A 12,837-nucleotide genomic window follows, 5' to 3' on the forward strand; every position below is an offset into this window, starting at 1 on the left:
AAGCTGTGTTACGCTACCTCTTCACTCTTCAGCTCGCCACTGTAGCTGCCACACTGCCAGGCCAGGGAGCGTGACCCGGTGGGCTCAGCCCAGGTATAGTACACAGCCTTCCCTGGGCTCAGCTTGTCCTTCTCCTTCTGACTGCTACTTGCACACACACACACACACACACACACACACACACACACACACACACACACACACACACACACACACACACACACACACACACACACACACACACACACACACACACACACACACACACACACACACACACACACACGCGCAACAAGAAAGAGTTAGAAAGCACACACACAAGACCACGCAAACCCCACCACTAGGAAGATGCTGACAGTCAGAAAAAAACATGGGTGATGGAAATGGGGGGTTGTGGAAAATGTAAGGCACTAGTAAGCAGAGGTCAGATCCCATTGCCATAGTCCCATCCAAGCAGCAGCAGAGTCCCACTATGAAGCAAATTAACCTGGAATATAGGGGGGAGGTCAAAGGGCAAACAGTCATAACATTGTGAAGCCGGAACTCCTCCTTGATCACTCCACACTCTGTAGTTTGGTCACTAACAATCAGTTGACTCGTGGTTGTTGAACCATACAGTGATATTAATATGTAATACAATATTTTTTTGCATTTATATAATGCACATAATCTATTTTCTTGTGGAGTGGCATGTAAGGAGCAGATCCTCCTTCAGCACCAAAACCGAACAAAGGCTCTTCACCTGCGGTTACCTGGGGGTCCAGCTCTGACCACACTCTGACCACTCCTGAACCATGAAATGGGAACACACAGACTGCAAACACCACCGTATATGTGTACGTTTGCTCTATGGCCCATGCCATCTGCATTAGTCATTGTATGCTAGGGAGAGAATTTAAAGTTCCCCAATATGTCCACCCCATCTGAGGCAAGTCACTCATTCTGTGTGTTCCTACCCCATACCCCTCTCCCTCCCTCCCCCCAAGGTCTGAGTGGGTGAGAGCCAGAGTACCCGTGGGGCTGGGTCCTGCTACCTGCGCTGGGTCTCCTCTAGTGAGAAGGAGAGTTCGAGCAGCTCGTCTGCCACGCATTTTGACGAGTCTCTCCGCAATCTGCCCGTCCAAACAAAAACCAAACAAATCCATAAACACACACAAACTCTGTCAACAAGAAAGAGCACACATTCACATTTCAGACAAACAATGTCACTAGCAAAGAATTCTGACTTAAAGCAAAATAAGTGTCAATCACAAGTCACAAACCAAAGGAAATTCATCCATGCAAACAGGGAAAATACAGACAAAACACAAAATCGAAGAAAACAAAAACCCTGTATTAAAACAAATAAAAAGTAAGTGCCAACAACAAACAAAACCGAGGGACAACAAGTAAAAACAAAAGATAGGGGTGTATCCTGCACGCAGCACAGCCTGGGAAGTTTGCTGAACCTGAGGCTGTAAACATGCAGGTTTCATTCAGAAACCAATGAGGACAGCCTCAACACTTATTTTGTACTGTTTACTTATGTCCCCATAAATAATCGCCACTATCTCAAGGACACTGCTAAAAGGAAAGTTGAGACATCCCACTTCAAGATAGACTAAGATTTATGAGGAATATAGGTTGTTTCAGTGCATTGCACCTGTTTTAAGAATAGAATGTCACCCATTTAATCAAACATATTTCTGCTTATTGCCCTGTTTACCTACCTTCCTCCCTCCCCATCCTTCCCCTCCTCCCCTCTCTCCTCCTCCCCCATCCACCCCCTCTCTCCAGTCTCTCCTTTACCTCTGGTAGAACTCCAGCGTCTGCTCCTGGGTGTGATTGATGATGAGGAAGGGGGCGGCTCCATCGTGGTAGTCCGAAAAACGGATAATGATCGAGTGGTCTGATAGGTTCACGTCCACAATGACTCCGCCCAGCTGGAAAATACAGGAGGAAAGCCAACTTAAAAGTAGTAGTACTAGTACTTTAAGGAACCCAACTTGGAAAATGTATTTATCGCCACATCAGCTTATACAGTAGTTACCCACAAACACTCCAGTACAGTCCTTAAGTTTGTGTGTGTGTGTAGTGCAATTTCAGGCGTTACTCACAGTGTTGTCGAGGTGCAGCAACAGGCAGTTTTCTGGTTTGGTGAAGTCCATGGTTTGAGGGGTTGACTGACAGCCTTCTACCTTGATTTTGAGCTTCTTGGAGTCCTTCTCGGGCCAGAATGGGATGGCTGCCTGAGTAGCACAGAGAGAACGAGAGAAGCAAGTGAGAGAGAAAAGAGAGCGAGAGAAGAGAGTGAGAGACAAAAACAGAGAGGTCAGTTTCACTACATGGATATGCTACTGTATGCAGGGTAGGGCTCCATTATTCCATTTAAAAATTCTGTCAATTTAGGAAAATAACTGATATTCAAGCCATGATTTGAACACATTTTTACTATCAGCACATTTCATTGCACTTCCTGAATGGATTGAATTGCATTGCATTGGGGGTTGTAGGTAGCTCTAGTTGTGGTACCTGGTGTGGTCTGGCCTTGGTCCAGTGGTCCTGGCCCTCCTCTCCCACCCAGATCACATGCTTGGTCCTGTTCACCAACAGGTAGTACGGCACAAAGCTCACGATACGGGTCAGGCTGAAACTGCTGGGGTCGATCTTCACCCCGATCTTCAATAAAACCATAGAAATCCACAATCAACCTGAATCAATCCACTCATCATCTGTGGATTGTTCAATGTTCAGCAAATCACACTCCATGACCAATCTGAAAGTTGTTGAAAGGGTGAACATCAACCGACACTATAATTCTGCTGGTGTCACTTCAAATAAACTCCCAGCAGGTTCACTGCTAGTAGTCTTGATTCACCACCACTCACCAGGTAATCTTTGAGCCTCCCCTTGCACTTCACTTCACCATAGCTACCCACGGTATCCAGGGAGAAATCATCAGACAGCTCGCTGTCCGAGATCATCAGCCGCACCTGCCACGGGGAGAGAAAAAGGTTAGAGGTCGGCGAGACAAGCAGTAAGGATTAGGTCTTTAAGATTAGGCATTATCGTTTAAAAGCCCAGTCGTTGTTTAAATAAAAAAATAGCGGCCCCGCCATTTGGTTTGTGCTTTGACCAAAGTCAATCCCCACCCACTACCTTGTTGTTGTGCAGAAAGTTGCGTGGCTTGAAGGAGAAGAGCAGGGGCATGTCATAGTCCATGGCGTGTTTGCGGTGGATGTCGTCGGCCTTGTATTGCAGCAGGCGACCCGTCTTGTTCACCATCCAGTAGGGAGAATGGATGGCCACCTCAGTCAGGCCCGCATCGTACTTCACATGCACCGCAATGTCCAGCTCTGCCCGCTTCCTTTCTCCACCCTCCCCTAACCTAACCTCCTCCTCTTCATCACGCAGGGAGTGGAACACAATGAAGGTGATCTCGTCCTGGTCGCCACGGAGACCATAGTGGGCCTTCCAATCCTGCCCCAGGTAGTTGAGGAGGCGGAGTTCCAGGCTTGACAGGTCCATGACGGCGGTGTGAAGCTCTGCTGAGTGGCCGTCCATCAGTGTGATGAGGGCGGGCTCTTCACTGTCCTGTCAGCCAATCAACACACACAATATCAATCAGTGACCAATAATAGTCATGTGAGGGGGAAGGTCTGAGGATATATGATATACATATATATCCAGTGGTAGAAAAAGTACCCAGTAGTCATACTTGAGTAAAAGTAAAGATACCTTAAAAGAAAATGACTCAAGTAAAAGTCACCCAGTAAAATACTACTTAAGTAAAAGTCTAAAAGTATTTGGTTTCAAATATACTTAAGTATCAAAAGTAAACGTAATTGCTAAAATATAAGTAAAAGTATAAATGATTTCGAATTCCTTATATAAAGCAAAGCAGACGGTAGGGCTGGGCGATATGGCCAAAATATTATATCACGGTATTTTTTTAAAAAATTGGGACGGTATAACGGTATTTTTAGTTTTTGAATAATAAAAGTTGTACATTTGCTTTATGAGTAGTGAGTGATCCTAGGGTGGCAACACATACATTCTAAGTGATTTCAATGAGTCTTTCTCCATTCTGATTGTTTTATACTGTCAATTCAACTTCAACCAAAACAAATTTCAGCACTTTTATCATTTCTGCATTCAATTGCAGTGATGGAAAAATACCCAATTGTCATACTTGAGTCAAAGTAAAGATAAATTAATAGAAAATTAAAAGTAAAAGTGAAAGTCACCCAGTAAAATACTACTTGAGTAAAAGTATAAAAGTATTTGATTTTAAATAAAATTAAGTATCAAAAGTAAATGTTATTGTTAAAATATACTTAAGTATCAAAAGTATAAATAATTTCAAATTCCTTATATTAAGCAAACCAGATGGCACCATGTTCTTGTTTTTTTAATTGACGGATAGCCAGGGGCACACTCCAACACTCAGACATAATTTACAAACAAAGCATTTGTGTTTAGTGAGTCCTCCAGATCAGAGGCAGTAGATGACCAGGGACGTTCTCTTGACAAGTGCGTGAATTTGTCCATTTTCCTGTCCTGCTAAGCATTCAAAACATAACGAGTACTTTTAGGTGTAGGGAAAATGTATAGAGTAAAAAGTACACTATTTTCTTTAGGAATGTAGTAAAGTAAAAGTTGTCAAAAATAAAAATAGTAAAGTACAGATACCAAAAAAATGACTTAAGTAGTACTTGAAAGTATTTTTACTTAAGTACTTTACACTACTGCTCAATTGAGAATTTCCACACTGTAGGGCTGCACGATATGGGCAAATAATCTAGGACGTATTTTTAACCAAATGTTGCAATTGCGATTTGACTTGTGAATTATAGCAAAACTATTGTAATCGTGGAAATAGAATAACTATTCTAATTCTATAGTTAGAATATAATAGTGGGCACTTTGAATACAGTGTTGTTTGAGATGACAACGAATTAAAATGTTAGGGAGGAGTAATTGTGACATGGTAGGGACTAAAGTGTTGATGAGTGTTTCCTAGGGGACCCTATAAGCTTTGGCTATTGTGCATGTTTTCTCTTAGCTACTTCATGTAGCTAACATATTCTTGCTTTGCATATTCCTCTTTCATTTAGAAGATACTGTTGCACAAACAACATGCTGATTTAGGTCAACACCATCACTGGTATTATCAGGCTGTTTGCTCTTACTCAGTACATTTATTAGCTAGCTATTAGCATTAGCGGCGAACAATTAGCGTCCCCCAAGATTTAGGGCAACTTGCTAAGAAAGGACAAACTAGCTGTTTGCTGATGTAAGAAACACAAACTACGTGTCATTATAGAACCCTAGTGGATTTATATTAAGAAGCGAAGTGAAAACAGCATTGTTGTCATCAACATTGTTGCATGTGCTGCATTGACCATGCAGACTGAACGCAAGTGTCTCGTGGTTGAGAAACGTCAAATGCGCTCATTGAGTGACAGGGGGCGTGGCTAGTAAACTATACAAATTGACATTACACATGGCGTATCACATTTAACAAACCAAACATTCAAATACCGGTACAGACGGTAAAAACTAAAACCGTTCGCTGGATCAATACCGGTATATCATAAAATACGCACGATTTTCTTGTTTTTATATTTATTTACGGGTAGCCAGGGGCACAGTCCAACACTCAGACATAATTTACAAATGAAGCATTTGTGTTTAGTGAGTCCGCCAGATCAGAGGCAGTAGAGATGACCAGGGATGTTCTCTTGATAAGTGTGTGAATTGGACCATTTCCCTGTCCTGCTAAGCATTGAAAATGTACTTTTGGGTGTCAGGGAAAACGTATGGAGTAAAAAGTACATAATATGTTTTAGGAATGAGTGAAGTAAAAGTAGTCAAAAATATAAATATTAAAGTAAAGTACAGATACCCCCCAAAAAATACTTAAATAGTACTTTAAAGTATTTTACTTAAGTACCTTACACCACTGTATACAGTTGAAGTCGGAAGTTTACATACACTTAGGTTGGAGTCATTAAAACTCGTTTTTCAACCACTCCACAAATTTCTTGTAAACAAACTATAGTTGTGGCAAGTCGGTTAAGACATCTACTTTGTACATGACACAAGTAATTTTTCCAACAATTGCTTACAGACACATTATTTCACTTATAATTCACTGTATCACAATTCCAGTGGGTCAGAAGTTTAAATACACTAAGTTGACTGTGGTTTTAAACAGCTTGGAAAATTCCAGAAAATGATGTCATGGCTTTAGAAGCTTCTGATAGGCTAATTGACATCATTTGAGTCAATTGGAGGTATACCTGTGGATGTATTTCAAGGCCTACCTTCAAACTCAGTGCCTCTTTGCTTGACATCATGGGAAAATCAAAAGAAAATCAGCCAAGACCTCAGAAAAAAAATTGGAGACCTCCACAAGTCTGGTTCATCCTTGGGAGCAATTTCCAAACGCCTGAAGGTACCACGTTCATCTATACAAACAATAGTACGCAAGTATAAACATCATGGGACCACGCAGCTGTCATACCGCTCAGGAAGGCGACGCGTTCTGCTCCTAGAGATGAACGTACTTTGGTGCGAAAAGTGCAAATCAATCCCAGAACAACAGCAAAGGACCTTGTGAAGATGCTGGAGGAAACCGGTACAAAAGTATCTATATCCACAGTAAAACGAGCCCTATATCGACATAACCTGAAAGGCCACTCAGCAAGGAAGAAGCCACTGCTCTAAAACCGCCATAAAAAAGCCAGACTACGGTTTGCAACTGCTCATGGGGACAAAGATTGTAAAAACAAAAATAGAACTGTTTGGCCATAATGACCATACTTATGTTTGGAGGAAAAAGGGGGGGGCTTGCAAGCCGAAGAACACCATCCCAACCGTGAAGCACGGGGGTGGCAGCATCATGTTGTGGGGGTGCTTTGCTGCAGGAGGGACTGGTGCACTTCACAAAATAGATGGCTTCATGAGGAAGCAAAATTATGTGGATATATTGAAGCAACATCTCAAGACATCAGTCAGGAAGTTAAAGCTTGGTCGCAAATGGGTCTTCCAAATGGACAATGGCCCCAAGCATACTTCCAAATTGTGGCAAAATAGCTTAAGGACAACAAAGTCAAGGTATTGGAGTGGCCATCACAAAGCCCTGACCTCAATCCTATAGAACATTTGTGGCAGTGTTAAATTAATGTTTTAAGTATCCCTATATTTCTGTTATTACGGGGCTATCACTCAGTCAAGAGTGCGCATGCGCAGGAAGTCTAGTTGTGGACCTAGCCTTGAGTGTAATGGCTACCTTGTAGTGTGTTCATATAGTATAGTAAACTTTGTTAAACTGGAACCTTGTCGTTGTGTCATTTCGAGTTAACATTGGTAGCAGAGGATGGCTAATAACTACAATGTGCCACCTCGCTTCGACGAGAAGAGGTCGTACGAAAGTTGGAAAAATGAACTTGGAATCTGGACACTCGTTACTAATCTGGACGCGAAAAAAGCAAGCACTTGCGGTGGTATTATCGCTCGAGGGACATTGTTCGAAATCAATGATGTAGAAATCAGAGGTACAATAGGATGCGCAAGCACGACATGGTTCTCCCCGATGCAGTGTTAGCTTTCAAGTTGCTAGATACTGCCTGTCTAGATGGTAGGGAGAAACAGTTGGCTTTGACTGCTTGTACTGTGCTGACTTTTGCATCTATGAAGTCGGCACTAAAAATAACATTTGGTGAAAAGACGTCTGTCGCGCCAATAACAGATGGAATGCAAGTGAGTGACGCAGCATATTACACCGAGCAGCAGAGAAAAGGCGCCAACAAGTCACGTTCTCAAGACAACCAGAAGAGGGCGCCATTTCCCAGCACAAATCCACTGGACAAATATGGAAGGAGATCAAAATGTGCTATTTGTCAAAGCACTTACCATTGGGTTAAAGACTGTCCTCATAAAAATGAACAAGTTAAACTAACAGAGGAAAATGTAAACACAGAGATAGAGCAGTGTAACATTACACTGTTTTCAAATGTTACTGCTTCTGATACTGAGATTTTTATAGTTGAATCCTTAGGATCTGCTGTGATTGATACTGCATGCACACGGACAGTGTGTGGTGAAAAATGGCTTGATAGCTATGTCAGTGAACTGAATATGAAGGAAGTACAAAATATGATTGACACACCAAGCAACAGAGCTTTCAAATTTGGAGATGGGAGAATTGTCCATTCTACCAAGAGAGTTAAGATACCAGCAAAAATTGGTCAGACTAAGTGTCACATTGAAACAGAGGTGGTCCCTACAGATATCCCCTTACTATTAAGTAAAGCTTCCCTCAAGAAGGCTTAAACAACCAGTGACTCTTGAACTTACTACCTCAGGCCACTATTGTGTAAACATTTTAGACAAAGACATCACACAGAGTCCATGCAAAAATGAGATTCTGACTGACAGAGCACATGGAGATTCTGACAGTCACAGAGAACATGAACACAAAAGAAAAACACAAAGTATTGTTAAAGCTTCACAAACAGTTTGGACATGCTACAGTTGACAGACTTCAGAAGTTACTCAGAAGTTCAGGGAATAATGATAAGTACGAAACTGGAAACAAAAGTGTACTACAAACGAGTTGACTGTCAAGAGTGGAAAGGACCGGGAGTAGTCATTGGTCAAGATGGTGTGGTGATATTTGTGAGGCACGGAGGCATCATTGTCAGGGTGCATCACTCAAGATTGCGGAAAGTAAATGATCAACAAGATAGAGGGGCTGTTGCTGAGAATCAGTCTCCTAATGAAAATGACAAAAAGGACACAGTAACAGACACAAACCTACCAGATGTCGCATCCAATGATATGGACACAAACTGACACAGGAAATGGAGCAGAGACCTTCAACCATGCCACAGGTAATACTGTTGAGCGTTCAAATGAGGAAAACATTCAACAACAGCCACATGTGTTAAGAGAACATGGTTGTTCCAATCTGAAAACTGGACAAACTGTTAAATACAAGGACAGAGAAAGTGGTATTCCACATACAGCAACCGTCATTGGACGAGCAGGGAAAGCAAAAGGACAACACCAGAACTGGTACAACTTGCAGTACTCTGAACCAGCTACACTTTCTGGTACAACAGGGTCAGCTGACCTGTCACTTGTAGATAATATCAGAATTGAACCAATGGAAAATCGAGAAAAACAGAATGACATTCAAAATGATTATGTACTTGAAACAAAGGACGTGTCATTTGACTCAGCTAAGCTAGATGATCTCAGTAATTGGAGGAAAAATTGAGTGTTTGAGGAAGTCAAAGACATTGGCCAAAAATGCATCTCTACAAGGTGGGTGTATACCCTTAAATAATCCTTAACTGGAATAGTGCCTAAAGCACGTCTAGTGGCTAGAGGTTTTGAGGAGCTGGCTGCTAAAGAACGCCCAAAAGACTCACCGACATGTGCCTCAGAGTCACTCAGATTGCTGATGTCAGTGATCTGCCAGAAAAAAATGGAAACTTAATTCCATAGACATCAAATCTGCATTATTGCAGGGAACAGAGCTGTCAAGGGACATTTACATCCGACCTCCGCCTGAAGCTAAAAGCGAAGGAACACTGGAAACTAAAAAAGTGTGTGTATGGACTGGCAGATGCATCACTCTACTGGTACAACAAAGTCAAGGCAACAATGCTGAATACAGGTGGAAAAATGTCACAAGTGGATCCTGCAGTCTTCTATTGGCTTGATCAAGACTGCAATGTGACTGGAGTACTTGCCTGTCATGTTGATGACTTTATCTGGGGTGGCTCACAGACCTTTGCTTCAACTGTGATTCCACACCTCAAAGCTGTTTTCTAGGTTGGCCGTGAGGAGCATGATAATTTTTGTTATGTTGGCATAGAGTTTATTACAGTTGATGAAAAAATACTGATGCAACAGGAGAGCTCTATCAAGAATCTTCAACCCATTCACCTGGATTCTTCAAGAGCCGTACAAAGGAATTCCCGTCTGTGGAATTGAAGCTGATCAATTGAGGTCAAAGATAGGACAAATTTTATGGGTTGCTAGACAGAGTAGACCTGATGTAATGTTTGATGGTTGCAACTTGGCATCTAACACAAAACTGTCACACAACCCATTTGTAATGGGGATCTTGAATAATACTTGGACATTTAATTATGTTGTTGATGTTTTATTTGTCTTTCAAGAAAAGGGGGAGATTGTTAAGTTCATGTTTTAAGTATCCCTATATTTCTGTTATTACGGGGCTATCACTCAGTCAAGAGTGCGCATGCGCAGGAAGTCTAGTTGTGGACCTAGCCTTGAGTGTAATGGCTACCTTGTAGTGTGTTCATATAGTATAGTAAACTTTGTTAAACTGGAACCTTGTCGTTGTATCATTTCGAGTTAACAGGCAGAACTGAAAAAGCTTGTGCGAGCAAGGAGGCCTATAAACCTGACTCAGTTACACCAGCTCTGTCAGGAGGAATGGGACAAAATTCACCCAACTTATTGTGGGAAGCTTGTGGAAGACTACCCTAAACGTTTGACCCAAGTTAAACAATTTAAAGGCAATGCTACCAAATACTAATTGAGTGTATCTAAACTTCTGACCCACTGGGAATGTGCTGAAAGAAATAAAAGCTGAAATAAATCACTCAACTATTATTCTGACATTTCACATTCTTAAAATAAAGTGGTGATCCTAACTGACCTAAGACAGGGAATTTTTATGTCAGGAATTGTGAAAAACTGAGTTTAAATGTATTTGGCTAAGGTGTATATAAACTTCCGACTTCAACTTTATGTCTATGTATGATGGTGATAGAGGAGCAGTTGTAACATACTGTAGGTCCATTTCTCTGCTGGTGGGTAGGGACTCAGGAGTAATGTGGGTAGTAGCCACTGATCTGTCTGTGTGTGTGTTTTTTGGTTTTCCTCAGAACAATAGTGAAACAAGTCAAATTTGGACAAGTGGGGAGATTTCGCCGGTCCACACAAGGAAAAAGGCTATTTTAGGCTTATCAATAGTTTTCAATGACAATGATTGTTCAATGATTGTTTCGTCCCCACAAGGATAAAAAAACAAGTGTATGTGTGTGTACCTGTAGGCGATAGGTGATGGGGTAAGGCAGAAGGTTCCGGAGCAGGACGGAGGGCCACAGGTGCAGGATGTAGGGCTCATCAAAGTGCTCCCCGGCCACTCCCATGTGTTGTGATGTCACTGTGTCTTTCAGAGGTACGATGTTGACCATTAACACGCTGGCGCTGTTGCCATGTCGATGACAGGTCTGCTGTACACGTACGCCAGGCTGCTGGCTCACTGACTCGTAGCTGAAGCCCTCGGAAGAATCGTATTGATTGTCTCCTTCGGTTACCGGCTGCAGGCTCAACTTTGACCTAAGGGGGGGTGGACACACAGCAGTCAGTGTGTGTGTGTGGTGTGTGTGCGTTGAGGACAACTTCCTGGGTTTCAGGAGGAAGGCCTATGGAAAATTGGACACTCGTGCTGCAGGGTTTGGAGTCTGGTCAGACCTCAATGACATGTGCAACCGGACTAGAGTGGAGCTCTGATGAACACGGACTGATATGCAAACTGAGCCAGTGACTGCCTCTGATGCAGTTGTGGCAGGTTGCAGTGTTTTTCTGGAGGCTTCTGTGACCCATGATGGAACATCTCATCCTACATCCAGGACAACACTCCTTGGTATGAGACGGATGCAGCTACTGCAACACTGGACTGCCCTGAGGCAGCAGGGGAAACTCACTGCCCTGGACTGTGCTGACCACTGTCGCCCATGGGCGGCAGGTAGCCTAGTGGTTAGAGCTTTGGACTAGTAACCGAAAGGTTGCAATATCGAATCCCTGAGCTGACAAGGTAAAAATCTGTCGTTCTGCCCCTGAACAAGGCAGTTAACCCACTGTTCCTAGGCCATCATTGAAAATAAGAATTTGTTCTTAACTGACTTGCCTAGTTAAATAAAGGTAAAATAAATTAAAATTCCATGTACCAGAATGCTGCCATTGGCAAGGACATTCTCACCTTTACTGTTAAGGCGAGGCTGCAAGTTCTACCAACAAAATATAAACTAGTACTCTGGTACCCTGCAAACCATAACCCATTTTGTATTATACAGCCTCATGCATATAGGGCCCTATGAAATGTTTGGATCCTTTTTTACTGTAAATTTGATTGATGGACTCAAAGTATTTAAATGTATGTGTGCTACCTGTAGGAGTCGAGAGGCACGCAGAACTCCTCTGTAGGTAATGACATCCCCAGACACGTGGAGCCCTCCATCACTCTGAACGGGATGGAAAAGTGGTTTATGATCTGTAAGGGAGACATGAGAAAGAGACACGTTGTTCAGATAGAAATTATATTCTCTGGGGTCGAGGTAAGTACAGTGGAGAGAGAAGGAAGAGGGGTAGGGAAGCAACCCCCCCCCCCCCCCCCCCGGTGACTGTAACTTGCCTGGAAGGGAGAGCGGATCTTGATGTGCTTGCTTCCCTGCACAGAGTAGATCTGACAGACCAGGAAGCGGGTGACCCCAGAGACTTTGTGCATGACACTGTACATGCCACGCCCCACTTTGATCAACGGAATCACGCTGGCTGAAGTGTGGCCCGCCGGGGCTGAGGACAAGAACATCAAAAACCATGAGATCAATGACTAAATTGACCCTAGACCCAGCAAACTACTTGTGTTAGCTCCACAAACAAATGCCTGAGCATTAGGTCAGAACTAGAGGTCGACCGATGATTTTTCAACGCCGATACCGATTATTGGAGGACCAAAAACAGCCGATACCGATTAATCGTTATCGGCTCACTTCCGGCGCCGACCAAGATGGCCGCCTCGCTTCG

General features: G+C 42.9%; 1 protein-coding gene across 1 annotated transcript in view; it reads right to left on the reverse strand.

Annotated features, from left to right (window-relative positions):
- The window catches only part of LOC120051073 (vacuolar protein sorting-associated protein 13A-like), a 79,165-nt gene that overhangs the window by 35,148 nt on the left and 31,180 nt on the right, over nt 1–12,837 (reverse strand). Inside the window, exons 44-53 of the mRNA XM_038997744.1 lie at nt 12,446–12,606; nt 12,201–12,304; nt 11,877–11,891; nt 11,076–11,358; nt 3,139–3,573; nt 2,868–2,972; nt 2,512–2,658; nt 2,097–2,228; nt 1,789–1,922; nt 18–144 (exon numbers count right to left, since the gene is read on the reverse strand). Of these exons, the coding sequence (XP_038853672.1) occupies nt 18–144; nt 1,789–1,922; nt 2,097–2,228; nt 2,512–2,658; nt 2,868–2,972; nt 3,139–3,573; nt 11,076–11,358; nt 11,877–11,891; nt 12,201–12,304; nt 12,446–12,606 (1,643 nt within the window). The remainder of the gene's footprint in view (nt 1–17; nt 145–1,788; nt 1,923–2,096; nt 2,229–2,511; nt 2,659–2,867; nt 2,973–3,138; nt 3,574–11,075; nt 11,359–11,876; nt 11,892–12,200; nt 12,305–12,445; nt 12,607–12,837) is intronic.

This window comes from Salvelinus namaycush, chromosome 1 (assembly GCF_016432855.1).
Source record: "Salvelinus namaycush isolate Seneca chromosome 1, SaNama_1.0, whole genome shotgun sequence".
Classification (NCBI taxonomy): domain Eukaryota; kingdom Metazoa; phylum Chordata; class Actinopteri; order Salmoniformes; family Salmonidae; genus Salvelinus; species Salvelinus namaycush.